Source organism: Equus caballus, chromosome 13, assembly GCF_041296265.1.
Source record: "Equus caballus isolate H_3958 breed thoroughbred chromosome 13, TB-T2T, whole genome shotgun sequence".
NCBI lineage: Eukaryota > Metazoa > Chordata > Mammalia > Perissodactyla > Equidae > Equus > Equus caballus.
The window spans coordinates 9,820,682-9,847,171 of NC_091696.1; the positions used below are offsets into that span (position 1 = coordinate 9,820,682).

Genomic DNA, 26,490 nt, shown 5'->3' on the forward strand with positions numbered 1-26,490 from the left:
AGGGGCGACCTAGAGGGCTTCCAGCTTCTCTTTATTGCACTTGACACATCATCCAGCACCCCGGCTTCCATCCCAGACCCTCGGCCACCCAGGGGCGGCCAGGCGCCTTGCTGGGCCGGCCTGCTCCCAAGCCCTCGGGCCGAGGGGGTGCCTGAGGGAGGGGGCCAGGCCCGAGGCCGCCCTCACCAGTCCTCACTAGAGAGCAGAGCCCAGGCGCGTCTGTCTTCGCTGTTCCTGGGGTCCCGGCCGGGTGGGTGCCCTGAGCCCCGACCTCAACCCCTAAGGCCGTTCCAGCAGTGCGTGGACGACAGCAGCGATGTAGGGGAGACCCCTTCCTGGGGCCCCCTCCTCTTCCAGGATGTGGTGGGGCTGGCACAGGGACTCCTGGGGGGAGGGGCCCAGGTTAAGTTCCGCTTGTCACCTTCTCCTCTGAGCTTCCCTGCCCTTCGCAGAGGGCAGGGTGGGAGACACCCTAAAGGAGCCTGGGCAAAGGGGCTGGCAGGATGGCCCCTCAAAGTGTAGGAGGCGGAGGTCAGGGGCTCCCTGGACATGGCTTGGGGACAAATGAGATGCAAGGAAGCTGCCAGCAGATAACAGAAGAGAGATGACACAAGAGGCCAAGGCTCAGGGGGAAGGAGAGACCTGTCGTTTCCAGAGGGCAACGCTGGAGTAGGCAGGCTAGCACACAGAGCCCTGACATGGCCAGGGCTGCGCCTGGCCATAGCGGGACGGACGCAAACACACACACACAGAGGCGGCCACAATCTGTACAATTTATACAAGAGACAGGGCCCCACCTGGGCCCCGGCATCCTCTACAAATATAGAGTTCTCTCTACAAAATATAGATAATTTAGCCCCCCATAGCTGGGGGGTAGGGGTTGGCTGGAGGGAGGGCTCAAGAGGAAGGTTAAGATGCATCCCTGGGGGGAGCAGAGGGCCGGGCAGAGCCGCAAGAGGGCTTGAAGGCACCATCAGCACCAAGAGGGGAGGGGCTAGAAGAGGGGGCCAGAGGTTGGGGGCACCAGAGTGGGGCCTGTGAGGTCAGTATTGGGGAGGAGAGGGGGTTCACTAGTGTCTTTGGTAGGGGCTGAAGGCACCACCGGTGGGGATGGGGGTTGCACAGGAGTCTTATAAATAGAAAAAGGGCAAGGAGGTGGGGGAGGGGCAACTTCGGGTCCTAGGAACCCAGGAGGCGAGTGTAGACGACATAGAGCAGCAGCATGAGGACCACGTAGAAGAGGACGAAGCCACCCAGACCAGAGGGGGGCCAGAGGGGCGGGGGGGCCCTGCCCCCCACCCACTTCACGGCCTCCAGGGTGGTCCACAGCCCCTGGGCGGTGCCCTGGAGGAGATCCGAGGGCGAGCACAGGTCAGCCTGGGAAAGGAGGGTAGGACAAATGGACAAGGACAAAGGACAGACGTCAGCAGCAAGACAATCTTCCCCACCCCCTACCCTCAGGTGCCAGGGGCAGCGCCACGCCAACATGCAGAGTGCAGGGAAGGGAGGCATGCAGGGGAGACGTGCAGGATGGGGGCCTACGGACATGCTTCCTTCTGGGGAGCAGACGCCCCTTGAGCGGAACCCTGCCAGCCATGCAGAGTACTCAGCCGAGCCCAGGATGCCACCACTCTTTACAGGCGAGACCAGCCCCGGGCTCCTGAGGACACCCCCTCATACCTCAGGCACCCCCATTTTTCGACAGGCTTCTAAGAAGCTCTCCACATTCTTCCGAGACTTGAGGGCACTGAGTTTTGGCTGGGGGTGGGTAAGAAAGGAAAAAGAGAAGAGAGTAAAGGAGAGGCCACAAGAGTCCCCTGTCCCATCCCCTACTGCCCGCCCTGGGCCCCAACTGACCACAGCAGGCGAGGGCACGTGAATGAAGGGCACGGAGCGGGGCCGCAGCTGGTTGGCCAGCTGGCAGAGGATGACGCCATTGGCCAGAGCCTCTGCCAGGTCCTCAGGCAGGGGCCGCTGCAGCCGTGACTCTAGGACCTGGGAGGCAGGGGAAGAAGTAGGGAGAGGTCAGGGTCAGCAGGGAACTCCCAGAAGCCCCTTCTGTCCTCAGCAGAAGCACCAGGGTGGGCAAAGAGGGTGTTGGGGGAGACCAGGAAACTGGAGGAGGCGCCATGCTGAGCCCAAGCCCGCTCACACAGCTCCAGCCTCTGACCTGGCGCAGCTGGGCCATCAGCTCCTTCTCATCCAGAAGCTGGGGGGATCGCCGGGGTCTCAAGACAGAGTCTGGTGAGGAAGGGCCTGGAGAGAAAGGAGGGTATGTGGGCTGTCTCGTGACCCACCCTCGACTCGGTAGCTGGGTCGCAGTGTCTGGCACACACATCTCCTGCCTCTGTGCTTGTGGGATTTTCAACACAAAGGAGCAATTGACCAGAGAACTCGCAGGCCAGAAGCGGTGACTGCAGCCCAAGGGTTAGTGCTGGGTCAGCACTGGGTTAGTCCTGGCGACAAGGGGAGACCCACCTGAGCCACTCTGAGAGGAAGAACGGAAGAGGAAGCTGTTTGGTCTCTGAATGGAGCCGAGCGGCCGGGGAGCAGGTGGTGTCGCTGGGGGCCAGAGCAGAGACATCCCCTCAGTGTCCCACTCTTCCCTCGGGCCACCGGGTCCCAACCACCCCTTCACCTGCACAGGCCCCCATCCTCTTCCCAAAGCCCCTGTCCCACCTGGTCTGGCCACAGGAACAGGCTCCTGGGAGGTGGGGGCGGGGGCTCCCTGACCCCCTGAAGCTCCCAGTTGGGGGGCACTGGACTTAGGCGTGCCGCTGAGGAAAGACGACAGGGAATGAGAGGATGGTCAGGAGAAGGGTGTGCGGGGAGAGGGCTCAGGGAGGCGGAGTCTGCGAGGACACTTACTTGTAGGTGGCCTGAGTAGACGAGGCGGCAGCACCTCCGCCAGCAGCCCTGAGCCCCAGCTTCAGAAAACTAGAAAGTGAAGGAGAGGTGGGGTCAGCGGGGCCCGGCAGGGGACCCTGCCGACCCCAAGAGGCTCATTACCACTCATCCAGGGCCCACCGCCCAGCAGCAGCCCTCATGCCCACACCTGTCCTTCTTGGGGGCCCCCCACACGCCACTCTGCTGTTGCTGCTGCTGCTGCTGCTGCCGCCGCTCCCGCTCCTGCCACAACTGTAAGGTGTCTGGGCGCCGCCGCTCCTCCCCTGCGGGCTCCTCCCGCCTGCAGGGCAAAGGCAGGATGAGAGGCAGAGCCGGGCAGGGGATGGAGTAAAGGGAGGAGGGGCCGGCTCGGGTGGCTCTGGGGTACCTGCTGCTTAGCGCCCTCTCCCCGTCCCCTGCCACGGGGCTTAATTCTGGTGGCCGCTGCTCCTGAAGAAAGAACAGCAGAGGGGCTGAAGGAGTGCCTATTCCCTCATGGCAGACAGACAGACAGACACGGGCTGGCCCCTCACCTCAGCAGCAGCACCTCGCTCTTCGTCCTCCCCAGGGACGTGGCTGTCAATGAAGTCAATCTGCTCAGGGTCTCCGTCAGCTGAGGAGGCCAGGGCACGTCAGCAAGCAGCTGGAGGGCCTTCTCCCCAGCTCCCAGGCCCTGTCCCCAGTACTCACCAGAGCCATCCTCCCTCCGCTCCCGGGGCCCCCGAGGCTCCCGGGCCAGCTCCGAGATCCGGAACGACAACTCGGAAAATTCATCCGTGGACTGTAAATGCAGAAATGCAGAGATGGGAGACAGCCTCTCTGTAGTACCAGGGGCTTGTGGGGTTCAGGACCTCAGGGTCTCCTGCTGAGCCAGCCCTTCCCCGAGATACTTGGGTGAGAAAAGGAAGAGGACAGCTCCAGCCACCACCTGTCACTCTGAGATTTAGAGGTCCCAGGCAAAGCGTCCCGGCTCACAGGTTCTCCCCTGGGGCTGAGACCCCCAATGTCCCTTGGAAAGGAGGCCCTTACCTCATTTCCAGACCACCTCTTGCTGCCACTATCAACGCTGTGGAAGCCTGAGTCCAGCCCGCCATCATACCGACGTCCCGGAAATAAGTCCTCAGCTGGGCTGGGGCCAACCAGGGAGAGCTGGTCAGTCCTATTCTGGACAGCAATCCCCTCATTCTCCCTCCAGAAACCATAGGGTCCCTGGTGCCAGGAAGGGGTGTCAAATATCCAAAGGCTTCCTTCCTTCCTTCCCACTTGGGACTTACCAGGGACTGAAACTTGGGGGACGGGAAGGGGCCAGGTCCCCCAGTGCAGAGCCCCCGCGCCGCCCAGCCTCTGTTGACAAATACTTGAAGATGTGAAGTTTCCCCTTCAGGCAGATCTAGGTGTGAGAAGGCACATGGCGGGGAGTTAGGGGAAGGCGGGGGGGGGACTCCCCAGATCCTGCTTGGCTACCAAAGGGACCCACGCCCCAACTCCTGCCCATTCTCAGCCCTGTCCCCACGGTCCACCCCTCACCTGAGCAGGCGGGCTCTGCAGGGGGTTGCTGTCCAGCAGAATGACCTGCAGGTGCCTGAGGCGGCAGAAGGAGACCGGGATGCGGGAGACACGGTTACAGGAGAAATCCAGGCGGACAAGAGGAAGGTCCCCCAGCTCTGGGGGTGGGTGAGGGAAGAGTCAGGAGCAGGCCCAAAGCTGGGGCCTTGTGCTCACTTCCTCTGCCCTCTGCTCTGGCCAGCCGGTCACCCCTGGGTCCACCACAGCCTTTGTCCCAGCTGGCTGAAGGCACTCCCCAGGAACAACCTCCCTGCTCCTCTTCCCGCTCCAATCTGGCCCACCCTCAGGCTCACTCCCCCATCAGGCCTATCCGACTTCAGCTCCTGTCCATCTCATTGCTTCCCTCCTTTTTTCCACCCTGGCCTCTCCATTCTCAAGTGGTTTGGCCACCACAAGACCCAAACCAAACTGTGACACTGCGTTGCTCAGAAACCTTCCATGACCTGCGCCGGGGCTGCTAAGGGTGAGTGGGCTGTGCCCAAAAGCACCCAGGCAGGAGGGGATGGCAAGCCCGTGCACTTCACTAGCCAAGCCCTGACCCCTGGGCGAGGCTCAGGCCACCCACAGGAAAGGTGCCTTTGTGTACTTCTCAGAAGCACAGACCGATTAGCGGTGGCCCAAGATGCACACCAAAAATCACCACTCCCTGGTCAAGCACCGTCAAGGTCTTCATGATCAGGCTCCACCCATGTTTCCCATCTCACTGCCTGCCCTCCGACCACATCAGACAACCCTCCAGCTCCTGGGCTTCTAGGCCTTTCCACATGCTGTTTGCTCAGCTGGGAGAATGCCATTTTTCTCTCCATGCATCTTTCAAGGTACAGCTCAAGTGTCACCTCCTCCATGAAATCTTTCTAGACACGAGGTTGGAATTCATTGCTCCTTCCTCTGTGTCCCCGGGGCATTTTGCTGGGGTCTCTTATATGGCCCAGAGAGAACCCTGATCGAATGCTTATTTGTACCCCTACTGATTCAGAAGGCAACAGCGCCGGCGTAGGAGTAGGGGGGAGGCCAGAGAACACAGAGGACCACCTGACTCCCCTCTCTTGTTCCTCAAAATCAAGGTTGGCACGGCACAGGTCCTTCCTGCCTAGCCCTGGCTTGCCTTTCTAACCGCATTCGTGCTGAACCATGCTCCCTCCCACCTCCATGCTTCGCACATGGGGTTTCCTCTGCCTGGGATGCAGAAGGATGCAGGATTCCCCTTCAAAGGGCAGCTCCTGCTGTGCCCGTGGGGTAAAGGCTTCCTTAACTTCCCCAAGCAGAGCTGGGCACCTCCCTCTAGCTCCCGCAGCTCTTTAAGGATCCTGTTCTAGCACTTCCCTCTGCTTGTCTTTCCCCATTCAGGCATGAAATCTTGAGTTGGCCCCAGATCTGAGTGACATCACTCCCATCTACCTGGTCCCCACCTAAAACACAGGAAACACATACAACAATGCTGGCTGCATAAAGGAAGGTATACATGCTTTGGAGCAGAGGCGATCAAATGTTGGGGTGCATCACAATTAATTAGCTCGTTAAAATGGGGCTGCTTGGGCTCCCGCACGTGGTCCTACTGATTCAGAGTTTCTGGGGAGGTCATGCAGGGCGTCATGTGACTCAGGGGTCTGAGAGCTCCTGCCAGGGTGAGTGGTGACACAGGGTGACCGTGAGATTCTACAGGGTGCCGATGCACTCCACTCCCCCTCTCTGTGCCTTTTTCCACATTTGTAAAATAGAGCTAATAATCCATGTCTTACCAGCCCCAGAGGGCTGCTGGGCAGGAGCAAATAAAGCAATTTACAGTTTGTTTTATATGCTGCAAAACCTAAGGCAACTAAGGCATGATTTTTCTGTGAAGATTCCTTGTCTGTGACTTCTCCAAGGTAGACACACACACGCCACCAATTCTTCCTTTTCCTCACCATCAGGCAGGGTGCTGAGCTGGTTCCTCCGAACATTGAGATCCCGCAGGGAAGGGAGGCTACACAGCTCGGCGGGGAGGGACTGCAACTCATTGCTGCTCACATCCTGGAAGGAGGAAGGAGGTAGGAAAGGAGCCACAAGACCAGGAGCATCAGAAACCACCTCCTGTCTCTGGCCACCCCCTTTAGTCCCGGCCTGCCCCTCAGGCGCATGCTGCCTTTCCCTGACTTCCCCCAAAAAGGTCCCTGGTGCCTGGGTCAGCAACCCCTCCTCTCGCCCCACTCCCCATCCTCACAAGCTGTCGCAGGCTTCCCAAGGCGCTGATGTCGGGAGGCAGGGCTCCCAGTTTGTTGTTGCTGACAATGAGCACCCGCAGGGGCAGCTGGCAGATGTAAGGGGGCAGCGATGACAGCTGGTTTCGGCTGTGGAAGGGAGAAAGGTAGTGGGCTCACTCTCCAGGCACGGCGTCCCAGTGTCACCCTCCTTTCAGGGTCACCAGGAGGGTCGCTCAGGGAACTGTGCCCTGGTACTTGGGGCTGAGGACAAGCCCCCCGCCCCCACACCCCGCCCTGGGCCTGCCTCCCTACCTGAGGTTGAGGTAGGTGAGAGCTGTGAGATTCCCCAAGGCTGGGTTCAGACATCTCAAGCAATTGTGGTAGAGGCTCAGGCCCTCCAGGGACACCAGTTGGCACGCCGCCTCCGGCACCTCGGGGAACCGGTTCCGGGACAGGTCTAGGGGAAGCAAGTGTTGGGGGAGAGCTTGCAAACGCCCAGCCCTGGACAGGAGGACCTTGACCTCCCCCAGAGCCAGCTGGACAGCCCTCTCTCCCCAGCTGACCTGAGGAATCAGACCTATAAACCTGGGCTCCTCAGAGTGAGAAGAAAGCCTTAGGCAAATTGGAGCACATTCCAAGGATGACCAGAAGGGTAGAGGGAAGGCAGAGGAGACGCTGAGCCAGAGAAGCCCAGACCGGGCCGGGGGCAAGCCATGAACACCATGTGGGAACACACAAATGAGGAGCTATCCTAGAAGCGTGGATTCTTTAACTCTTGTGGCTCCTGCTGTTTTGCGATGCCAGGAGAGGTGGAAGGCGAAAGTTGTAGGAGAGGGTTGCTGCTCCAAAGAAACTAGCAAAGTGGTGGGCAGGGAGGCTCACGGTGACTATACCGACAGCCTCTGGGGGAAGCCACTGAGAGTGTGCATCCCTCCTGAGGGCCCTGTCTCCCAACCGCAACCTGTTTTCAACCCAGGGAGAAACCAAGGGTCACTATAGCCTGGCTCTAGAAATTATGTAAGGCTCCTGATCTGGACAATGGTTTTTCACCAGCCCCTGGGATCAGTAAGCCAGGTCCAAGGGACTATGAAGTTACAGACGCCCAAGGACCAGGAGAGGAGGGACCAAGCTGGAGGTGGGAGTCAGAGTCCTCAGGTCCCTCCCATCCGGGCACACCTTCCTCAGGGCTGGCCTCCTTCCCACCCTCTTCCAGCCTCACCAGCCCTCCTCCACTTCCTCTTACCGACCCAGCCTTCAGGAGATCAGCTCCTCTGCCTGAGTCTGGGGCATGGGTAAGAGTGGAGAGGAGAGGAGAATCTATGACCGCCCCCTTATCTCAAGCAGTGGCAGGCCAATTCCACTGCAAGGAGTCGGGCACTGGGGCTCCCACCAGCGTGGAGGCACTCACTGCCTAGTCCTCTCCAAGCAGAGTTTCTGTTTCCTCTGCTCAGCCTGTACTGGGAGGGGCCCAGGGGCTGCTGGGGGAAACCCCGGCAACAGAACTTGGGTGAGCTTCTTAGAGGGCCTTCCCCAGGGAGGGGTGAGCAAAAGCTGAGGGGAGGGGAAGCTGGGGTATATCCCCCAAGGAAACAAGTCTTGTGACAGGAAACGAAGTAGAGACAATCTGTCAGTTCTGTCTCTGGTGGGCGCTGTGTTTACCAGGGCGGATGAGAGCCTGCGGCCCCAGGGATAGCTCCCTCTCCCTCTCTGCTCCCAACCCTGGTGCACACAGCTAGAAGACCTGTCATGGGAGAAGAAAGTTCCGGAGAGGGTGGGAGGACCAGATGCAGTCCTCCCACCCTCACCCTCCACCTGCCTGCTTTCCCTGTGTCCACAAATGTGTGTGCGTGCGCACACGCATGTGGATGAAGGAGGTGGAGAACAGGTTATGATGGGGGTAAGTGGAGCAAAAGCCAGGAGCGGAAGAGCCCGGGCTGGAGGAGGCAGGGCACAGGAGGCACAGGATGTGGTCTGTGAGAGAATAAGCTGCACTTCTCTTTTGTGCGAGCAGCCCCTCCCCCATCTCAGGATTCATCCTACTATCAGGGCCCCAGGAACAAGTCCAAGGGACATCAGGGACCGGCGCCACAGAAGCATGGAAGCAAAACACCAGTTCAGAAAGAGCTGGGAAAGCAGGAGGAGAGGGTTCAAAATGATTTGGGCAGCAGAACGTTGAAGCTTTTAGCCTGGGTTGAAGGGCAAAGAGGTGCGGAGGGCAGGGTATGGGCAATACTGACTGTGTTTTTGTCACTTCCCCTTTCCACTCCAAGCCATAAGCACCCCTTGGGGAGAGGGGACGGAGAAGAGAGTCTGGACAAGAGAGACCCCACCTGGCCGACAACCTGGGCCCTGAAAGGACTGAGGATTCCTGCGCGGAGAGCAGGGCAGAGACGGGTTCTCAGGAAGCTGGGATTTTCTCCCTTCACGACAGGAGCTCACTAACAGGACTGGCTGCACCCTGAGCCCGGAATGCTGGGGGAGGAGCGGGGAGGGGGTAGGAGCTGGGAGGGGCCGGGGAGTTCTTGGTAGTTTTCCCCCCGGAGTCCACTCACAGAGACAGAGCCCTAAGGAAGTAAAGAATAACATTTGGTCTTTGTCAAAAAACAAGCAAGGGGGAGGGGAAAGGGAACAGACGGCGAGTGTCACACAGCTGCTGAGGTCAATCTGGAGCTTGGGGGTTAGGCGGCTAGGGGAGACCGAGAGGGACAGGCATGGCGGCGGGGGCTAACCCATTCCCTGAACTCACTCCGCATAGTGGGCAAGTTAGTTTACCTAGCCGCCCAAGAAAAGTGGAGAGGTTTAAACTGGCTCTCCCCACGACAGTAGAGGAAAGAGAGTGTGTCCACTGGAGTGTTTGCAGGTGGGCAGACACCTGCTAGGGGAGAAATGCTAGGGGAGTCCCAGGGCAGCGTCAGCAGGAGGGCACTCTCCTCCAGCCCCAGGTTCCACCCTGGGCTAGGCTGGGGTGGGGCTTCGGGAATGCAGTCCTCCTCCCGTCTCCCAATCCCCAGCCCCCAGCTGCCAGCCCAAGGTCATAGGCTGCCTCCTGAGCAGCTGAGGCCCGACTCACCTGTCACAGCGAGCCCCCCACACCCACCATCAACAGACACCAGGGTGGAGCGGGCATGATTAGCGGGATGCTGCGGGTGGGGGAGTGGAAGGACAGTGGGACCGTCTCTAGCTTCCCAGCACTCCTATCTAGGAGATAAGATTTCCTTCCTTTCAGCAACTGCCTCCAGTCCCTCCCCTAGGGAAAGCAGAGACTGAAATGGGAATTCTAGGGTCCCTATGAGGTCACAGGCTCCATAGTGACCTCACACACGCAGGAAGGAGGAGGAGTCGCAGATAAAGGGGGTCAGGGATAATAGGCGGAAGAGCTCGGGAAGAAACGAGTTAGGGGAGGTGGGAGATGTGCTTCTTTCCCATAGGCTGGCAGGGGGAAGAGCGGAGAGGGCCAACGACCTTAGGGGGCGGGACTATAAGCAAAGTAAGCAGAAACATCAGGTTGTTATGGGCGAATCCACGCGAAGCGGGGGCCTGGGGCCACTCGGTTCTCGGTGGAACTGGGGCAAGAGTTGAAGACGAAGTGGAGGAGACGAAAGGAGTCCTTAGAGGGGCTGGTGGGGGCTGCTTTATGGAATGATCAGAACTGAGGTTGAAGAGGTCATGCAAATAAGCCAACCAGGTGAGGGGCGGGGCCATGCTACAGGTGCGCAGATATGCAAATAAAGACAAGCGGAGGGCCGCAGGCTCTCACGACTTCGGCCGGGGACACTGGGCATTCGGTGCAAACGAGAAATTTGTTCATCGTCTAGCAGTTCTTAAAGCGGAGGTGGCGGGGAGGGGTCGCAGGCTGGTGCAAATCGCAGGGTCGAGCACCCGACGGCCAGGTGAAGGGGCGGGCCACGCTCCCGGGCCCGGAGAGAAATAAGCGAGGGGGCGGAGCCATGCAAATGAGGGTCCCGGCCGGGCTGGGGGCCGGGCGCACTCACCAGCCTGGGTGATGTCTGACAGGTCGTAGCTGCGGGCCGCGCCCCGGGGGAAGTGCTTCAAGCGTCGGTTAGACAGGTTCAGGGTCCCGGTGGCCACGGCCTCCTCGAGGGCCCGCTCTGCACTGCGGCTCCCGGGCAGACCCGGAGCCCCTGGGACGGAGGTCGTGGCCGCCGCCTCCTCACCCCCGGCGGCGAGTGGGGCCGCTACCGCCGCCGCCATCCGCTCCCGGCGGCTCCCGCTGCCTGACTGACGGGACCGGCCGTCCTCCTGCCCCCTCCCCCGCCTTGGAGCCGCCGTAGTCGCTTCAAGGGGGAGGGAGCGGGCTCAGGGACCCCGCGGACCAATGGCGGTCCCGGGACGCCTCGGAAGGGGCTAATCAGAACCCGCCGAGGGGGTGGAGACTCCAGCGCAGGAGTGAGGTGAGCGAAGGGAGGGGGACCAGAACAGAGCGCTCGCCAACGGCCGACGCTCCCGGCCCCCCGCCCCGTGCAGCCGCATCCAATCACAATGCTGAAGGCTGGAGATCAGCCAATCAGGCCCAACCCGGAGGCGGGGACGCCGGCGTTCAACTAGAAGGGATTGAGACCGGGAGACCGCATGGTGCTTTTCCAACGAAAGCCAATCGCAAGCCAGATACAGGCGAGTGACTGTCAAGAAGACCAATTAGATCCTCCAGAGGGAACCTGGCCCGGCCTCTTCTCTAAGGGACGGCTCTACCTACCAATAGCATGGGCGAGAAGGCCGTCCCTTCGCTAAGGAGGAGGCGGGTGAGCTAGAACTTTGAGGTAAAGAATGTGAGCGCAGTGTGCCGGGCAGTCTGGGAGGACCGGGGGCCCCCGAGTCGTGTGTGCGAGCTGGCAGTGTTAGGGAGCGAGGCAGTTCTGAGGGCGTGAGGGAGAGCGGGAGGTGCAAGGCGACGCCGGAGGCCAGTGAGCAGGGGCTCGTTGCGGCCGAAGGGACCGTGGAGGCCATTCTGGCTGCGGAGGCTGAGGCCCTGCGACGGTCTCTGGTTCCGGGCCGGTGGGTGGATGGGGGCTTCCCAGGGACTGGAGGGGCCCAGCTCAGCTCCTGGAGGGAGGCTCGCGGAAGGCTGGCCTGCCCGCCTACCCAGAGGAGCGCACCTAGGCGGGCATCGGGATGGCAAGACCTGGGGAGATTTAGTCTAGAAGGGACCACTCATCTTGAAGAAGTTCTGTGTTTTACAAATGAGGAAACTGAGGCAGAGGGCAGTTGATGAGTTGGCAGGAGCAGACAGCCAGTTACAGCTTGCCCTGGAAGCCAGCTCCCCACTGTATCAGCTTTTACAGTGGACTTGTTCCCTTTGCACCCACTTTGCCTCCCGAGGTGAGATGGCGTGGATGAAGGGAACCCAGATGCTAGAGGAAGCTGACGATACTTTTTCCACCTGCTGAGAGATCGTAATATCCTTTTAGGCCACTTATATGTTAACAGTTGCCTAACCACCAATAACGGAAGGGCCTTTCTCATAAGTCACATCTCTGAGGTTGATATTCCTAAGCGTTTATTGAATTACTAAAATTCCCTCCTAGGTATCCCAAACCAGCTGTTTACTAGTCACCACGCATAAGGGAGTTTGACTGGATGGTTGACAGCCTGTCAGCACAGTAAAAGAACAATCCTGTGACACTGCACAGCTCAGGGCTGGTTGCCCAGGGCTGGATTCCTTTGAGCCCGTGGAAGAGTCAGCCATCCTGGGATTTATTGGTGTAGATCTTCTGCTCCTACCTGGACAGACACATAAGCCCAACTCCTGCTGTAACTCCTCTTAAATGTCACTCCCCTCCCCTCATGAGACTAAGTTCCTAGCTTAGATTCTGGGAGATACGCGAAGCTTTCAAAGTACATCCATCCCTTCCTCCCACCTTAATAGGTTGCCCTTCCTACATGCCATGATGTGACTGTCCCAGGAAAGCCGTCTGCTTCTGGATGTGTTTTTCATGAGGCTGTAAAGAGTCTGTGTGGGATTGTTCCCCCTTCCATCTGGTGCATGCTTTCGTGAGCTAGATGGTCATTGGCAGGCTCCCCTCTCCCCTTCACCTGTCAAACTGAGTTTATACTTTTTTTTTTTTTTTTTGGAGTTTGGAGGCCCTGAGATATGAAGATTTCACCTGTGTTTCTCTAGAAAGTTAGTGCTAAAAGGGCCTCAAGTGGAAAAACCTCCTTACTCCCTAAAAGTAAAGCCCTCATCTACCAGTAGTGCACAGTTTATTTCTCCTCTAAAATGCATAGCCCATGAGCCATTGGGTGGCTAGAGCTGAGGATTTGTCTAAGAGAAAATTCCGGGCAAGGTTGGGGAAAATAGGTCACAGTGGCTGGGCAGTGAGGTCACAGAGAGGTTTGTCCGCCCCAGGCTCCATGGGGGAGGGGCCTGGGAGGCAGAGGGGCCCCAGAGGTCCCCCAAGCTCAGGCACAGGACATGGTGTGGGAAAGGCAGCAGGGACGGGGACCAGGGAGCTGAGTACCGGGGGCCAAGGGGCCCGGAGAGATGAGGGCAGGAGCAGGGCGGGAGTGGTCAGGATGGTGAGGAGAAGCCAGAGACGGAAGCTGCAAAAATTTACCGGGCTGTGCGGACAGGAGGGGCTCAGGGTGAGGGGGGGAGGGAGAGGGCAAGGCAAGGGAAGGGCAGGAAGATGGCAGCAAGAGATGGGGGAGGGGTTATTTGGAGAATTTGGACCAAGGAATAAGGCAGACAGGGAGGGGTGACTTATGGACCTAGAGAGAAAGATGGGAGGATTTGACAGCGCAGGGCTGGAAGTCAGAGCTGTGAGCCCCCAAGACAGTAGTTACTGAAAGACAAGCTGAGAGAAGAGAGACAAAGAGGCATGACCCTCATGGAACCCCTGTGTTCCCCCTCTTGAGTAGGTGAAGCGGAGCTGCCCTTCATGTGGCCCAGAGCCTGGGGGTGAAGAGAAGAAGGGGAGAGGGAACCCTATTTCAGTTCAGTTGTTTCCCCCAGAGCTGGTGAGTCCCTTGGAGGGGAGGGACTAAGAAGAGAGGACTGGCAGCCAGACCACTGAGGAGCCCCCTCAGTAACCCCCACTTCCTCCCCCCTGTCCCCCAGGTGGAGCATATCATCTCGTTCCTCCCAGTCAGAGATGTAGTCGCCCTTGGCCAGACCTGCCACTACTTCCGAGAAGTGTGCGACACTGAGGGCGTGTGGAGACGCATCTGTCGCAGGCTCAGTCCTCGCCTCCGAGAACAGGGTTCCGGGGTCCGGCCGTGGAAGAGAGCTGCCATCCTTAACTGTACACCTTCCCCAGAACCTCCAGTTCCCTTTGCCTCTGTCCTGCCTTCTTCTGGGATCCCTGCCACTCCATAAAGCTGCCTGAGGACCTCAGCATTCCCAGACATCCTTCCAGGGCCCCTTTCTCTGGAAGGGACTTGCTAGATTCAAACATATGCCATTGACTATTTCAGGTCTCTAGAGCTACCTTCTGATAGATGTCCCACCCAGTGCCCCCATTATTAGCATCCCTGCCAAGTCTCCCTCCATAGTCAAACTCTCTTCCAAATCTTGCCCTGGAGACATCCCCCACTCCCCAAACCTAGAATTTTCCCTGCTCTTATCCAGCGTTTCTCAACCTTGTCACTGTTGACATCTTGGACCAAATAATTCTTTGAAGTGGGGAGCTGTCCTGTGCATTAGAGATATTTAGCAGCATTCCTGGCCTCCACCCACTAGATGCCAGTAGCATTTCCCCGAATTGTGACAACCAATGTCCCCTGAGGGATAAAAATCACCCCTAGGTTGAGAAACATACTTGAAACCCCCTCCCTCCCCAGGGAGCCCCTATTACTTCATCTCACACACCAGAGATTAGGGAGATCCAGATAGCAGATCCAGCTCGTGGAGGGGAGGGAGGGCTGCTGGCCTTTCTCAGGCATTCCTTTCATTCCTCTTCTGCTTTTCTGTGTATTCTTGTATTTCCCTTGATGTCTCTGATGCAAGGTTGGACCAAAGAAGGGCTCCCTTAGAAGCATGTTTTTGGCCCTGAGCTGAGGTGGGGCAGAGAACTGAAGTTCAGATATGGGGTATAATTGAGGATATCTTCTAAGCTTTCCATATGTCCTATGGAATGGCTCTGTTCCCCAGTCCTGGGAATGGGGAGGACCTGGATACCAGAGTATCTGAGAAATCTAGTTTGCCCAAGCTCTGGTTCATCCCTCTCCTGTCATCCCAGCCCCTTGACCCTTCCATCTCCTTCCCTTCTCCAGACACAAAGGGCCTGTATTTCCAGGCATTTGGGGGCCGCCGCCGCTGCCTCAGCAAGAGTGTAGCCCCCTTGCTAGCCCACGGCTACCGCCGCTTCTTGCCCACCAAGGACCACGTCTTCATTCTCGACTACGTGGGAACCCTCTTCTTCTTCAAAAATGCCCTGGTCTCCTCCACCCTTGGCCAGATCCAGTGGAAGCGCGCCTGCCGCTATGTTGTGTTGTGTCGCGGAGCCAAGGATGTGAGTAGCAGAACCCTGGCAGCTCAGAAGCCACCCCTCCTCCGGGAAGCCAGTCTGGAGGTGTCCTCCCAAACCAGGAACTGGAAAACAAGTCCTCACTTCCCAGCCCTGCACCCAAGGAGCTCACCTCCCACAGGATCCACTTGCCCCAGCCTCATCCCACTCCAAGGCCGTCGATCCCAGACGCCTTCATCTTTTCCTACAGTTTGCCTCGGACCCAAGATGTGACACAGTTTACCGTAAATACCTCTATGTATTGGCCACTCGGGAGCAGCTGGGAGTGGCAGGCGCGACCGGCAGCCGGGCCTGCGACTGTGTCGAGGTCTATCTGCAGTCCAGTGGGCAGCGGGTCTTCAAGATGACCTTCCACCACTCCATGAGCTTCAAACAGATTGTGCTGGTTGGTCAGGAGACCCAGCGGGCTCTGCTGCTCCTCACAGGTGTGGCCTTGAGCTGTGGTTTGCAAAAGTTTCCTGCAGATTCTTGGGGACCTGCAGGGAGGGGGAGGGAGGTCTCACACAGGGTTCTGCGTGCCACCTCATCTGGTCTCAAACAGCTCTGCTTTCGTCTGTCTCCTAGTCTACGATTCTGCATATTTCATGTGAATAAAGGGCCCTCCTGCAAAAAATAGTTTGGGAACCACTGTTCTAGTGAATGCCTGGTTTTTTAAATTCTAATCTCTCCAACCTCCATGCCAGGCACTTCACTTTATACCCCAAACTGCCACCCTACTTTCTCAGTGTCCGCTATATTTGACCACACTCCCAAACCTGAGACCTTCGGGACCTTCTGGCCCTGAATCCCTAGACATCATTCCCAAAATTCAAATTAGATTCTGCCAATCTACCTTCTAGGTTTTCTCTACTCATCTCTCACGAGAAGGACTTCCTCGATTTATTTTTGGTGGTGAGGGGCTGGAGTCTGGGGAACTTGAGGTCACTCTTTCCTTAGTTCATCTCCACTCTTTTTCTTCCAGCCCAACTCTGGGGTAGTAAATGTTTGATCCTGTATGGCTTAGAGAGAGTATTGGGAAATTAATGTGGACACTGGAGGGTCCGCTCTCCTACATAGTTGTCTGTCTCCCCCGATCCCCCAGAGGAAGGAAAGATCTACTCTTTGGTAGTGAATGAAACCCAGCTGGACCAGCCACGCTCCTACACAGTTCAGCTGGCCCTGAGGAAGGTGTCCCATTGCCTGCCTCACCTGCGTGTGGCCTGCATGGCTTCCAACCAGAGCAGTACTGTCTACATCACAGGTAAGAACCACCTCCCTTCTTCTCCAGACCCCAGCCTTGAACAGACTTTCCAAATATGAATACCCTCCATCCTTATTCCAGCTCTGTGGTGGACCCTTAGGGCATCCTAGTGAAAAGATGTGTTTAGGTTCCCAGACATCATAGCCGATGCATTTCCAGTGGGTGTGAAACTCCCTAGATCTTGCAGCTTTCATCCGGGGAGGGGCCTTATCCCTATGAAATGGGTGCCTAAAGCTGCTGAGCTGAGGGCTCCCGACCCCCCAGACCAGGGGGGAGTGTATTTTGAGGTGCACACCCCAGGGGTGTATCGTGATCTCTTTGGGACCCTTCAAGCCTTTGACCCCCTGGACCAGCAGATGCCGCTTGCTCTCTCACTGCCTGCCAAGGTAGGATCCTGGAGGGATGGGGCAGGTCAGAGGGGGCGGGGCTTTAGGGACTGAAAGGCACTGAGGGTCTGAAGTGTGAGCAGGAATCATTGATCAGGGAGGGACAGGAGACCCAAAGTGAGGGGTGATGTAGAGGGCAAGGCCAAAAGAGATGAGCTGGTGGTGGCAAGTTAGCGGTGGGCAGATTCTGGAGCTCAGAATTCCTCTGGAGGGAACTGAATGCCCAGCTCCCCTTTCTGTCTCACCTCCTAGATCCTTTTCTGTGCTCTTGGCTATAATCACCTTGGCCTGGTGGATGAATTTGGCCGAATCTTTATGCAGGGAAATAACAGATATGGGCAGCTGGGAACAGGGGACAAAATGGACCGAGGGGAACCCACACAGGTGAGACTGTTTCCCAGCAACTCTCATCCTGACCCCCTTCCTCCAATTCTCAAAGCCCCAGATCTCTCCCTTTCTCCACTTTCCTTAGACTCCACTTCTTGCTCCCTAGGGAGATTAAGGCAGCCAGTGTGTACTGCTGGTCACACTGCCACATGTCCTACTCGGGCTGGCACTCTGAGGTCTGTCCTGTGCAGTGCATGCTGTCAGTGCACTAGGAATTGAAGGAAGCGGGACACCCGGGTGGGCTGGAGTGACTAGAAGAGGTGAGATGTGAGCAGGGCCTAGTGGGTTAGATAGGATTCCAATGGGTATAGGAAAGGCATTCTGTGTGTTGCGGATGGGGACAAAGCTTGCACGTACCTGGGACAGTGAAAAGATGGGCCAGACTAAAGCAGAGAGGGTGTTTGGAAATTGGTAGATATGAGGTGGCATAGGTGGTGCGAGCCTGGAGAGGTACAGATATGGGGAAGAGTCATTGCAGGTTCTGGAGCAGGAGAAGGCAACCCCCATGGGTGACTGAGGACAGGTCACTTGGCCATAGTGCCCAGGAGGCTGTGGGTGAGAAGCCTGCTGCGAGGCTGTTGAGTGATGGCAGCACTTGAGACAAGCGCCTGGGGCTGTACAATGGCAGCCAGAATGGAAAGGAATGGCTACCAGCGATGTTTTGAAAGGAAATGAACAGGCCCTGGAAACTGATTAGATGTGAGGAGGGGTGAAGGACAAAGGTGGCTCTGGCCTTTCTAGGTCCCTTGAAAACAGATGGTATCACAACAAACATGTGAGCTGGAAAGGGATGCTGGTTTGGGGAAAGAGGAAGAGGGTGAATTTGGACTTTTTTGCAGTGAGAGTAAAACACTGAAGTGGGAACGTCTTGCTGGCAATTGGATTCCAAGTTCGAACAAAGCTGAAACAACAAAAGTAGAGATAGAGGAGGAACCCTGGGCGGTAGCCGTCATTGTAGGCAGAGAGAATGAAAAGTTGTGGGGAGGCACACCCTCAAATGCCACATCCCAGAAGCCACGGCACAGAAAGTTTCAAACTGGAAGGGGTGATGAATGTGACAGAGCGATAATGGAGGAAGACACTTACTGACATGAAAAGATGGTCATGCCGTATTTTTAGGTGAAAAAAAGTTCATGAATGGTTTACATCATATGATCCCATTTTTGTTTAAAAATACACAACTTACATGTATATGTTGGTATAGGCAGCAGTGAAGAAGCATATCCAGCAAGATGTTAATAGCGGGTGGTGGGATTTCCAGTGATTTTTAAATTAACTTTGCTTGCCAATATTTTATAATTTTTCTGTAATGAGCATAAGTTACTTATCTATGTCTTCTAAATTAAAGCGCATACAGTCTCAGGAGAAAGCACGCAGGAGCGGCCCTGAGATTTTGCAGCCGGGAGGTCAAGTGCTTTTGGAGAGAACAAGTCAGTAGCACCGTAGGGAGAGAAGCCAGATCACAGAAGGTTCAGGAAAGACTGGCTGTGGTGAGAACAAGAAAGCAGTAACCCTCAGACTGGTCACGTAACCAGTTCTGCCTAAAACACAGAGATAGGAAGCAGGAGGAATCAGGCAGAAATATTTTTTTGAAATAGGGTGGCTATTTTGAAAGATAATGATATGACAAATTGAAAATGCTGGAGACGGAAAGAAGGAATAAGTGGAAGGAAAGTCCTTCCTGGGGCTAAGTTGGCCTTGCACAGGGAGGGAGAGACTCTTTAAGCCCTGGGAATAGGAAGGCTGTATTCTTCCCGCTGAGGCTGGAAGGCAGGACGAGAGGCTGGACTGGCACAGGCCTGTCGGGTGAGAATGAGGGAGTAGACAGCAGGCCCTGGCCTCAGGCCCTTGTTTTCTGGGGAACAAAGATGAAGAACCAGCGGAAGCGCTAGACCCCATGTGGTCAGACCGTGGGGTTGCAGGAGAAGTGAGGAGGGAGATTTGCTGCCCTCCCCATTCATCAGGGCAGATCTCCTGGGGGAGGGGGAGAGGATGCTGGGTCCCATTTCTCTTGGTTTCCCTAGAGTCTGCCATGAGCCTTCCTGTCACCCTTCTCCAACCTAGGCCCCCAGTCGCTTGGTGTTCCCCGCTTAGGGACCCTGGCCCTGTGTCCTCAGGTACATTATCTGCAACGCCCCATTGCCCTGTGGTGTGGCCTCAACCACTCCCTGGTGCTGAGCCAGGGCTTGGACTTCAGCAAGGAGCTGCTGGGCTGTGGCTGTGGGGCTGGAGGCCGCCTCCCCGGCTGGCCGAAGGGGAGTGCCTCCTTCGTCAAGCTTCATGTCAAGGTCAGAGCAGGGTCAGGCGAGCAGGCAACCAGGGAGGGCAGGAGCAATGGCACTAGGTAGCCCACAGGACTGTAGCTGGGGCTCCTGCAGGGACCCAGGGCCTCCACTTCCCCACCACCACCCACCCTCCTTTCCTGCTGCGCACCATGGCTCCTGGCTGTCTCCCTCAGCAGACCCTGCTGGCCCTCTTTGACCTCACACAACCCTAGGGCTCAGCTCACTTGCTGGCTCAGGGCTGGTCTGAGAGAGAGGAACACAACAGCTGGGGCTTCCGGGGAACCCCTTGGTAAAGGCCCCACTCAGCCACGCCCCTTCTCTCTTCCAAGGTCCCTTTGTGTGCCTGCTCCCTCTGCTCTACCAGAGAGTGCCTCTACATGCTGTCCAGCCATGACATCGAGCACCATCCCGCCTATCGGGACCTACCGGCCAGCAGGGTGGTGGGGAACCCCGAGCCCAGCCCAGGGGCCGGAGCACCCCAGGACCCTGGTGGGACAGCCCAGGCCTGTGAGGAGTACCTCAGCCAGATCCATAGTTGCCCCACGTTGCAGGACCGCATGGAAAAGATGAAGGAGATCGTGGGCTGGATGCCCTTGATGGCTGCACAGAAGGATTTCTTCTGGGAGGCCCTGGATATGCTGCAGACGGCTGCTGGAGGGGTTGGCGAAGGCCCCCCAACCCCTGATAGCTGACCCCTCTCTCCTACTCTCCCCCCTAGAGGGAGAGTCTGGCTCTGGGCCAGGGGCACACACTGTGTGTGTGCATGGGGAGGAGGACATAGCGGGGTGAGGACTGTTTTGTAAAATGTTCAGAGGGCTGCCCAGGAGGGGCCCCCAACCTGACTATCATGGACAAGAGATTTGATGGACAAATAGAATAAAAGGCTGAAATGAGGCCCAGTTTGGAACCCTGGGGCCTAGGAGGAAAGTGGGGCAGGGGATGGGGAACCTGAGGCCTGGCTCTGAGGGCATGGGAGGGCAGGGGTGGGGCAGGCAGGGCAGAAGTGGCTCAGGCTCGCAGTTGCTACAGAGCTGACAGCACCTGAATCCTTCAGCTCCCTTTCCCCTGCCGCTCCCAAGACCCAACCCAGCCTTCCAGACTTGGAAGTCCTAGGCCCGCCTTCTGGAACAACTCAGTCAACATGTGTTGCTTGGTTCCCCCACTTAGATCCTCTGTCTACCAGACTTATTCCCATCCTGAGGAAGCCACTTCTTTCTGATTTCAGAAAGATTCCTACCCATTTCCCTTCAGCCCTGTGAAGTCAACCCCACCCCCCCACACACATACCCACCCCCCCCCCACCCCCCGCTGGCTTCCCCTGTTTACCTTCCAGGTCTGGTCTCACATGTTATCCCTTTTCTGTACTTTCTATTCCATCCTCTTCCTCAATAAGGGAGACACTCCCTCTAACCACATACTATGCCTCCCTACCCTGCTCCCATTCCTCAACATATTTGGGAGGGAAAATAGGTGAGCAGAATTCTTTCTCCTTGGCCTGGTCCGGTCTGGGAAAGGAGAGAAGACGGTAGAAATTCAAAGTGGAAAATAAACTGGAGCAGGGAGTGGTCAGGAAGAGGGTGAGTGGAGTGATTAGAGGTTGGGAGTCCAGGGAAGGACTTCCTCTGGGTCCTGAGGAAGCAGGGACTGGGGAGGACTGTGGGAGACCAGAGAGTCCTCAGGAAGGACCAGAGGCTGTGTTCACAGGATGCTTGGGCACCGGACAGAGCCGGCTTCCAGATGACATTACTTGCTGCCTGGAGTATGAGTGAGGGCCTGATGCTCACTCTGCCCTCCATTGCTCCACCCCCTACTTAGGTCAATATTTATGTGTCCTGGACCTAGAGAGGCCCCTGGCCTCACCACTGTCCCAGCTCTACTCTCCCTGTCCCGCCTTCCCCGCCGCCCGCCCCACCGGCCAGTCCCCACGCCCACACACCAGAGGCTGCCTCATCTGGCACTGATTATCCTGCTGCTCCTGCCGAGGCTGCTAAACTCAGCTGCTGCCTCTGTCTCAAGGACCCCAGCGCCTCTCCCCCCAAGCCATGCTGCCTGCTGCCACAGCCTCCCTCTTGGGGCCCCTCCTCACTGCCTGGGCCCTGCTGCCTTTCGCCCAGGGCCAGACCCCCAACTACACCAGGTAGGTCTCTTGGCACCTTCCAGATAGCCCGAGTGAGCTTCAAAAGCCCTGGTTCGTAGGGGGTTATGCCTGTGGTTCTTGTGGAGTCTTTTGCTAACACACGACCCCCCAGATCTCCCATAGCCCCCACCCTTCTCTGGCCCCCAAGTCCTCCCTCCCTGCTGCAAGACCACTGTCTCCTGCAGGTCACCACTGCTCCCCATTCCTCCACCCTCCATCCTTTGCCCCCTAAGCCTCCCCATCCACCCAGACTCTTGGCCCCCCCATGGAACCTGAGAGCGCCAAGACCTTGAACTTGCCTGGTAGCTAGACATCTGGATTCCAGGAGGGAATTATAGAGTGGTTGTGAGGGGAAGAGGGGGCAGCGAGTGGGAGACCTGGGACTCAGATACTCAAGTAGTTAACTGGAACAGGAGCAGGGCAAAGGTTGGGAGCTCAGGGGGCCTGGTCTCCAGGTTCAATTTGAGGGCCATCGCTGCCGCTTCTCCCTCATCTCTCCACCCCCTCCCCCCCACAGCCTCGTGGCTGTGTCCACATCTGGAAGCAGTTAGGCGGCTCCTGTCCCAGACTGCCAGGCAGTGCGAGGGGGGAGAGTGAGGAAGGGGGGCCGAAGAGGATTCCGGGAATTCCTGTTGGGGTGGGGGTGGGGACTCTGGGGGGTTGGAGGTACAGCCAAGTTGCTGGCCCCACTTTTTCCCGATCCTCTGCTGGAGTGTTTCCCACCCCAGCCCCAACCTGGCTGGCTGAGGCCACCCCAGATCCCTTAGGCCTTTCTCCCTCATCTCCCTGGCTTCCCTCCCTGGCCTCCCCATCCGTATTACCCTATCCCAAGCTCCCTACTACCCGCCCCCCACCCCATGGCTGACCCCTCTTCTGTTCTCCAGACCCGTGTTCCTGTGCGGAGGGGATGTGACTGGGGAGTCAGGTTACGTGGCAAGTGAGGGTTTCCCCAACCTCTACCCCCCCAATAAGGAGTGCATCTGGACAATAACGGTGAGAAGGCCCCTCTGGTCACTACCCTGTCAAAGTCTCCGGGGCCTGGGTCCAGGCAGCCAAAGGCCTGACTACTAAGGGACCCCGGCCCCAGCACCACCTTCTCAACCTGAGGGAAGTCCCAGGCCCTCCCCTCTGGTCACTGATGGCATCTGTGCCCACAATAACAAGTGGCGAGTGTCCTCACACCTTATCTCAAATCCTGCTTCTCCCCTCCCAACTTGATTCCGGCGCCCTCTAATCTCTCCACAGACCTCAGGCCTTGTCCCCTTGCACAAGCCACAAGCTGGCCACAGAGCCCAGCCCCTCTGCTCTGCACCCTGATGGGCTCTGTTCCTGTTCAGGCCCAGTTTCTGCAGAAAAAGTTTGGGAAAGGGAGGTGCCCTCTGCCTGAGTTGTGTGTGGCCTGACTTTGCGGGTCCCCTGCCCCTGTCCCCGCCATCAGGTCCCTGAGGGCCAGACTGTATCCCTCTCCTTCCGTGTCTTTGACCTGGAGCTGCACCCTGCCTGCCGTTACGATGCTCTGGAGGTCTTTGCCGGGTCGGGAACCTCGGGCCAGCGGCTCGGTCGCTTCTGCGGGACCTTCCGACCGGCGCCCTTAGTCGCCCCCGGCAACCAGGTGACCCTGAGGATGACGGCGGACGAGGGCACGGGAGGACGCGGCTTCCTGCTCTGGTACAGCGGGCGGGCCACCTCGGGCACTGGTGAGACCTCCCTCACCTCGGCCTTCCCCCTCTCCTGGCCCCGCCCCCGGCGCAGGCCCCGCCCCCAGCCTTAACCTCCACCCCAGAGCCTAGGGCCCCATTACCTCCCTTACCTTTTTTCCTCACTAACTGCCCCTTCAGTCCCTCCTCCCCGTCTTCTCTCCTCCCTCCCGCTCCCACCCACCCCCTCTTCCAGGCCCCCCCCCAGGCGCGAGGCGGAAATGGGTCACCGACCCGCGGGTGGAATGGGCGGCCTGGGGTTACTGGGACGGTGAGTAACTGCCCGCCCCCATCCGCAATCGGGCTCCCGCAAACGGGCGCGAGGGGGCACCCCCGGGCTGGGGGACTAGGTTCCCCCAACCCGGAGCCCCCTACACCCAGCCCGGGGCTCCCGATTGCGGTCCCATCACCCCCTCCTGGCGGCAGAAGTCTCCCCTAAAATGTTTAAGGCAAGGACCTCCCCAAAGGCGCCTCGGGAGCTGTGCCCCAGTTTGAGGGCACCCTCACAGCGTGGGGACTCTCCAGCCTGCAAAGGAGGCTTTTCTGCCAGGCCGGGGAGATGGGATCTCCCAGGGGAAGAGGAGCGATGTGGCCGCGGGTCAGAGGGAGGGGCAAGAAGGGAGCTTGTCCAGCCAATTCCTCCTCCCCCCTTCCACCGCCCGCCTTGGCGCCCGGCAGTCCCTGAGCCCCGCTCCTCCAAGCCCCCGTTCCGCTAACCTACCCTTCTTTCCTCCCCCTCTTCTCGTCCCCGCATCCTGAGACCCAGGCATCCGAGCTTCCTGCACAGGCTCCCAGGCTAGAGCTCTCCTCTCCCCACCCCCGCTCCTCTCTCCCCTCCCCAGAGCACCAGTTTTGCGGGGGGCGGCTGGAGAAGGCCCAGGGAACCCTGACCACGCCCAACTGGCCCGAGTCCGATTACCCCCCGGGCATCAGCTGTTCCTGGCACATCATCGCGCCCCCGGACCAGGTACCAACCCTTGCCCGGGCTGCCCTGGGGCCCCGAGCGGCGCCCTCCAGCATGCAGCCAGCAAAGATTTATTGATCATCTACTATGTCCCGAGCACTGCGCTTGCGCTGGTGGGGAGCAAAAACACACCCAGACCTGCTTGCACGCAAACAAAAAATGTAAAATTACACCTGTGACGAGTCTCACGCGAGCGAGGTACACCAAGCTCTATAAACTGTGTGTTGGGGGGAGGAGGTTTCTGGGTCTGTCCCTTGAGAATGAGCCAGGACTTGATCTTGCCGACCAAGGCGACGGACGCCTCTGCAGGGTTCCCGTGGGTGTGTGCGATCCTCCAAGCTGTAGTGGGGATGCATTAAGAGGGGGGCTCGAGGGGACGCGGGAGAGAGGAGGCTGCTGCAAGCGTCCCACAGGCGGCGGCGGGCGGAGGAGGGGGGAGGCGCAGAGTCCCCGTGCCTTCGGGCTCCCGGGGTCCCGCCGCGCAGCCTCCGCCTCCCCCGCCGCCGCCAGGTGATCTCGCTGACCTTCGGGAAGTTTGACCTGGAGAGCGACACCTACTGCCGCTACGACTCGGTCAGCGTGTTCAACGGGGCCGTGAGCGACGACGCCAAGAGGCTGGGGAAGTTCTGCGGCGACACAGCCCCGGGGTGAGGGGGCGGGACCTAGGTGGGCGGCGTGGTGCGGGTGTCTCCATCTCCCCAGCTGCGGGAGTGGGGGGACTGCGCTGCTGTGGAGAGGGGCAGGGCTTAGCTGAAGAGGTGGCATCTGAACCCGGGAGCCCCAAACGAGTGGGCGGAGCAGGTAGGGGGCCAGGGGAAGACCAGGCTCGGCGCCAGGCCTGGGGTCCGCGGATCCAGAGGCGAGGGGGGCCTATGAAGTCGGGAAGCTAATGCAGCCGAGCGAGGTCAGGGGTTCAAGGGCCGCGGGCCTGGGTAGGGCGGGGTGCACGGCCCGCCTGACGCCTTCCCCAATGCCCGCCGCCCGCAGTCCCATCTCCTCCGAAGGGAATGAGCTCCTCGTCCAGTTCGTCTCGGACCTCAGCGTCACAGCCGACGGCTTCTCGGCCTCGTATAGGACCCTGCCGAGGGGCGCCGCCAAAGAAGGGCCGGCCCAGAGTCCGGGGGAGGACGCCCGGCCCGGTCCTCCGCTCCTCGGCCCCGGCCCCAAGCCTGGAGCCGGCCCCAAAGTGAAGCCCAAACTCCCACCTGCGGAGAAACCGAAGGCCTCGCCTGAGGCCAAGGCAACACTAGTGGGTCCCGGTGAGTCTGGGGAGGAGGAGGGGGACGCAGACTGAAGGCAGGCGTTTCCAAAAAGGCCTTCCTGGGCTCATTCATTCATTCGTACAACACTCACTGGTGTCTCCTCTGTGCTAACGGCTGCTACTGAGCTGGACAGAGCTCTGAACAAGTTCAAATCAATGAGACTGATAGGGAAAGTGGTCCTTCCTACCTGCTGGGTAGGTCACCCTCCTCAAACAGCGCTCCCCTTCTAGATGCACTAGGTGTCCCCTGCCCGAAGCAGTGCCGGCGGACAGGCACCTTGCAGAGCAATTTCTGTGCCAGCAACCTGGGTAAGGGGCCCATTCCCCCAGCTCTGCTCTTCCACCTCCTCTAACCTCCCCTCCTGTCCCCAAAGTCCCCCCTCCCTCTGGTTCCAGCCCTGCCCTGCCTTGTCTCCTCACCTCTCACCCCTACTCTCACACAGTGGTAACAGCAACAGTGAAGTCCATGGTTCGGGGCCCAGGGGAGGGCCTCACTGTCACTGTCAGTCTCATTGGTGCTTATAAAACCGGAGGCCTGGACCTGCCCTCTCCACCCACTGACACCCCCCTGAAGTTTTACGTGCCCTGCAAACAGTGCCCCCCCATGAAGAAAGGTAAGAGATGTGGGAAATGGGGAGGGAACCATAGACTCCTGCAAATGATAGAGGTGGTCGAATCTGAGGGGCCCAGACGAGGATGTACATCTACAAGGTCTCAATAACGTAAGCTCTTCATCCCCCGCCCCTCCCCCAGGAGCCAGTTATCTGCTGATGGGCCAGGTGGAGGAGAACAGAGGTCCCGTCCTTCCTCCAGAGAGCTTCGTGGTTCTCTACCGGCCCAACCAGGACCAGATCCTCACCAACATCAGCAAGAGGTGCCCCTCCTAGCCTGTTCAGGCTGCTGGGTCCCAGGCCTGAGACCCAGGCCAGCCTCCAAGCCCCTGACCCGAGGAACTCTTTCTTATCCAAATAAATGTTTCTTGACTGAGGAAGGGATCACATCTCCATTTCTATGGTTT

At 58.6% G+C, this 26,490-nt stretch overlaps 3 protein-coding genes and 1 long non-coding RNA gene across 23 annotated transcripts; 2 read left to right on the top strand and 2 right to left on the bottom strand.

Annotated features, from left to right (window-relative positions):
* Window positions 1–10: 10 nt before the first annotated feature.
* Window positions 11–10,844, bottom strand: LRCH4 (leucine rich repeats and calponin homology domain containing 4). 2 transcript variants are annotated; one of them, XM_023655351.2, is made up of 18 exons: window positions 10,625–10,844; window positions 6,945–7,089; window positions 6,653–6,779; window positions 6,357–6,462; window positions 4,414–4,550; window positions 4,161–4,276; window positions 3,916–4,015; window positions 3,577–3,667; window positions 3,420–3,499; window positions 3,275–3,336; window positions 3,056–3,187; window positions 2,869–2,937; window positions 2,680–2,777; window positions 2,479–2,562; window positions 2,171–2,256; window positions 1,858–1,995; window positions 1,681–1,758; window positions 11–384 (listed from the first exon to the last, which is right to left on the bottom strand). In XM_023655351.2, exons 1-18 carry the CDS (start codon window positions 10,842–10,844, stop codon window positions 280–282), a joined length of 1,974 nt encoding a protein of 657 aa, XP_023511119.2. In that variant the 3' UTR covers window positions 11–279. The 2 variants fall into 2 exon arrangements, with proteins under 2 accessions (XP_023511119.2, XP_014585364.3); XM_014729878.3 differs by having other exon boundaries at window positions 11–1,377.
* Window positions 10,437–20,307, top strand: FBXO24 (F-box protein 24). 18 transcript variants are annotated; one of them, XM_070230767.1, is made up of 10 exons: window positions 10,437–11,264; window positions 13,509–13,607; window positions 13,708–13,891; window positions 14,862–15,100; window positions 15,306–15,540; window positions 16,197–16,355; window positions 16,620–16,741; window positions 17,063–17,125; window positions 19,246–19,416; window positions 19,743–20,307. In XM_070230767.1, the coding sequence occupies exons 1-10, from the start codon at window positions 11,223–11,225 to the stop codon at window positions 20,103–20,105; spliced, it is 1,677 nt and encodes a 558-aa protein (XP_070086868.1). In that variant the 5' UTR covers window positions 10,437–11,222; the 3' UTR covers window positions 20,106–20,307. The 18 variants fall into 18 exon arrangements, with proteins under 18 accessions (XP_070086868.1, XP_070086866.1, XP_023511123.2 ...); XM_070230765.1 differs by having other exon boundaries at window positions 10,483–11,264; window positions 16,994–17,125; XM_023655355.2 differs by having other exon boundaries at window positions 10,584–11,392; window positions 16,994–17,125.
* Window positions 12,126–23,453, bottom strand: LOC111776194 (uncharacterized). Its single transcript, XR_002812162.2, has 5 exons — window positions 23,361–23,453; window positions 15,948–16,113; window positions 15,348–15,591; window positions 14,458–14,642; window positions 12,126–12,371 (listed from the first exon to the last, which is right to left on the bottom strand). It is a non-coding gene; the product is annotated as an uncharacterized lncRNA (long non-coding RNA).
* Window positions 19,895–26,467, top strand: PCOLCE (procollagen C-endopeptidase enhancer). 2 transcript variants are annotated; one of them, XM_014729884.3, is made up of 10 exons: window positions 21,254–21,550; window positions 22,435–22,543; window positions 22,989–23,247; window positions 23,444–23,518; window positions 24,090–24,214; window positions 24,722–24,858; window positions 25,199–25,470; window positions 25,704–25,781; window positions 25,916–26,086; window positions 26,226–26,467. In XM_014729884.3, exons 1-10 carry the CDS (start codon window positions 21,456–21,458, stop codon window positions 26,357–26,359), a joined length of 1,455 nt encoding a protein of 484 aa, XP_014585370.2. In that variant the 5' UTR covers window positions 21,254–21,455; the 3' UTR covers window positions 26,360–26,467. The 2 variants fall into 2 exon arrangements, with proteins under 2 accessions (XP_001505108.3, XP_014585370.2); XM_001505058.6 differs by lacking the exon at window positions 23,444–23,518 and having other exon boundaries at window positions 19,895–21,550.
* Window positions 26,468–26,490: the final 23 nt, after the last annotated feature.